This window comes from Papaver somniferum, unplaced genomic scaffold, assembly GCF_003573695.1.
Source record: "Papaver somniferum cultivar HN1 unplaced genomic scaffold, ASM357369v1 unplaced-scaffold_19411, whole genome shotgun sequence".
Classification (NCBI taxonomy): Eukaryota; Viridiplantae; Streptophyta; class Magnoliopsida; order Ranunculales; family Papaveraceae; genus Papaver; species Papaver somniferum.
This window is the reverse complement of record NW_020629277.1, coordinates 1-3128: the sequence shown is the minus strand read 5'-3', so window position 1 is coordinate 3128 and position 3128 is coordinate 1. Positions and strand designations below refer to the sequence as shown.

The 3128-nt window shown below is 37.8% G+C and overlaps 1 protein-coding gene across 1 annotated transcript; it reads left to right on the top strand.

Moving 5' to 3' along the window:
• Positions 1-23: 23 nt before the first annotated feature.
• LOC113339194 (glutamate decarboxylase 1-like) lies at positions 24-767 on the top strand. Its single transcript, XM_026584511.1, has one exon. The coding sequence runs from the start codon at positions 39-41 to the stop codon at positions 519-521; it is 483 nt and encodes a 160-aa protein (XP_026440296.1). The 5' UTR covers positions 24-38; the 3' UTR covers positions 522-767.
• The last annotated feature ends 2361 nt before the right edge of the window (positions 768-3128 follow it).

Sequence of the window (3128 nt, the reverse complement as noted above, 5' to 3'; positions counted from 1 at the left end):
TTTTTTTTTTTTTTTTGCTCTAGGGTTATCGAAACATCATGGAAAATTGTAGCGAAAATGCAATCGTACTTAAAACAGGTATCGAGAAGATTGACCGATTCAACATTGTATCGAAGGACATTGGTGTGCCATTAGTAGCATTCTCTCTAAAAGACCATACCAATTACACTGAGTTTGACATTTCGGATATGCTACGACGTTTTGGGTGGATTGTTCCTGCTTATACCATGCCACCTGATGCGCAACACATTACAGTCTTACGTGTAGTTATAAGAGAAGATTTTTCGCGTACTCTAGCAGAACGGCTTGTTTTGGACATAATAAAAGTTCTGCAAGAACTCGACAACACGTCCGCAAAACTTATTGTGAAGATAAATAAGCAGATTTCTGATAATTATGAGAAACAAGTTCAAGAAAATGGGAAAACTTTGGTGAAGAAAACAGAAGTGGAAACTCAGACAGAGGTTATTAATAAATTGAAAAAGATGGTGTTGTCTACTAAGACTAAGGGAATATGTTGATTGGAGATTAACTGATGAATATTTAGGCTTTATTTTCTAGTTCAGTAAGTTTATTTTGAGGATTGATCATAATTGTTTGTCAGTCGGGACTCAGTAGTTTACTGTTTTGCATAGCAAAAGTTTGGAGAGAGTTCATGATGATCCATTTTGAGACGTAGTATATTATTTTAATTTCCAGTATTGATTTTCATTGTAATATGATATTCAATATATGCCAAATATATTTTGAAATAACTTTGATCCTAATAGTTATTTGCACAAATAAATAAATAATTTCTGCTTAGGGATCTAGAAATCTCATTTGATTTGCCTACCGCGTTTCCCAAGGTATATCCCCTGCCAGTGGCTCAATATTTTCTGAAACCTCTGAAGAATAATGACATTGCATAAACAAATCTAGACTTAAGAATGTCTAACTTATTAATCACCACACTTAATTCTGCTTACTGCATTAGACTTGTACAACCACTGCGCGAACTGCGCGACAGGGTAATAAGCTTAAATTTACCCCATGGTATAAATGGAATGTCTGGAATCTCTCTCATCCACCACTGCGCGATCGAACCACTCCAAGACGATACTCCGAAACTCTTGAGTATCAACAAATCAGTGGATGCGATGAGTTTCAAGGTTTTCGTGAATAATGATGATAATCTAAGCAGCCTCGATCTGCTCTTCTTTCGGCCTCTTCCACTGGTGTTAGTGCGTCATTCCTATCTTTTAACGGAATAACACCAATTGAAGAAGCCTATATCCTATGACATCCTTTATCGTTCACTGGGAGTTGATTTCATAGAAGGCAGAGACGAGCACCAAGGATGACGACCACTCGTCCAGGCCCCAACAATCATTTTGATAAACAGGCCGCCCTACTTGTACTGATTCAGTTTGAATTTGGCTCCGGACTGCAGGATCAGTTGCACCTCCCTCCCCTTCAAGACGTTCTACAGTTAAGAGCAGTATACAATTTTTTTGTTAGCAACTAGGATTCAACAGAAAACACAAAATAAAATACAGATCAGTTGCACGTAGGAAGACTGCAGATTTCGTCAATAGGTCAGTAGTGTTCATTTTGCTAGAAATGTATCTTCCATACGACATTATAAAAAGATCCCTTTAAACCAAGCTTCTTGAGAAAAAATTATTACCTTAGAGACGATATAATTTTAAAGGAAAACTCTCTCTTCAAAAATGTCCAACAGCCTCCTTGGTTTCTATTCTTATTTTTGTGAATGAGATTTTAGTAAAGAACAAAGTAGCATAAGGGTGATGTTAGACAGAATGATTCTTATGACTCATGTCTCTAGCGGTGGTTTTATGTTAAAGTCTGCGGGCATCCAACTCAAAATCAATTGGCAGTGAGTGGAGCGGTCCTTCCATATTATATTTTAAGTTCATTAAGTGGATTATATCAATGTGGGACTATTTTTCCTTTCACACGCCCCCTCACGTGTAAGGCCAATCACTGGGCCTCACACGTGGACCTACGTACGAGTTACCAGTCCATTGGTAACAGGTGTACACAGGTTAGTGACTAAATCAGGGGGTAACACCTCGGCCATTATCAGCACTGGCCTACACCCCGGGTGTACAACTGACAAAATCGGTTAAACACTTCGGCCAGTAATTCGGCCTACACCCGGCATGCACAGGTCTGGGTGTGGGACTTAGTTCTGATACCATGATAAAGGTTACGGGCATCGAACTCAAAACTAATTGGAAGTCTGCGGGCATCCAACTCAAAAACAATTGGCGATGAGTGGAACGGCCTTTCCATATTATATTTTAAGTTCATTATGTGGAAATTAGTGATGCGGTGTCCTTTCACATGTTACAATGAGGATTCATGCAACACTACCGTTAAGCTAATGTAAAGCCTATACTTTTTGCAATCACTAGTCCATAGATTTGGCACACTGAACTAAAATATAAACCCAATTATCAGTTGGGTTATATTTTAGTTAATCACATCACAATGTTCATTGAATGCAATCATCTCCAATATTCATATATATACAAAAATTATACGAATATCCTCTCAGTAAAATTTTAAAGGAGGACACACAAGCTACCATCATCAAAAGTTTAAACGGATACCCAGCCAAATATACAGATGACTCCATCTTTACATGAAGTCATAAACATATTCACAAAAGACAAAATGCGCAAGGAATTTACCAAAACAGCAGCTGCAGCATGAGAAGTTGTCGGGTGTTCGCCGTCCACGTGCATTAGAAAAAGTTAGAAATGCTTATCGGAGGTTACCACTTAAAAGTGATCGAATTTACCAATGAAGTCTCCAACAATCGGTTGAGAATATGCTGGAACCCCAAAGAGATGATACTTTATGAAAATGTTTCGCTCAGCGAAACTATCATTCTCAAAAAAAAAAAAACCTACAGTAGTTTCTAGTTGATTCTCACGTGAATTTTATAAGTTCAACGAAATTCACGTTGCCAAAATCAGTATAAGAGCGTCCACAAAATCTTCAAAAAAATAAAGAATAGATTAGTGACTCTCAAAAGGACAATATTTTTTCTCTCTCATGGCCATTCCCTCTGCAAAACTCAGCCTCACAATCGTTTCAATTCTAGGATTTGAATCAGT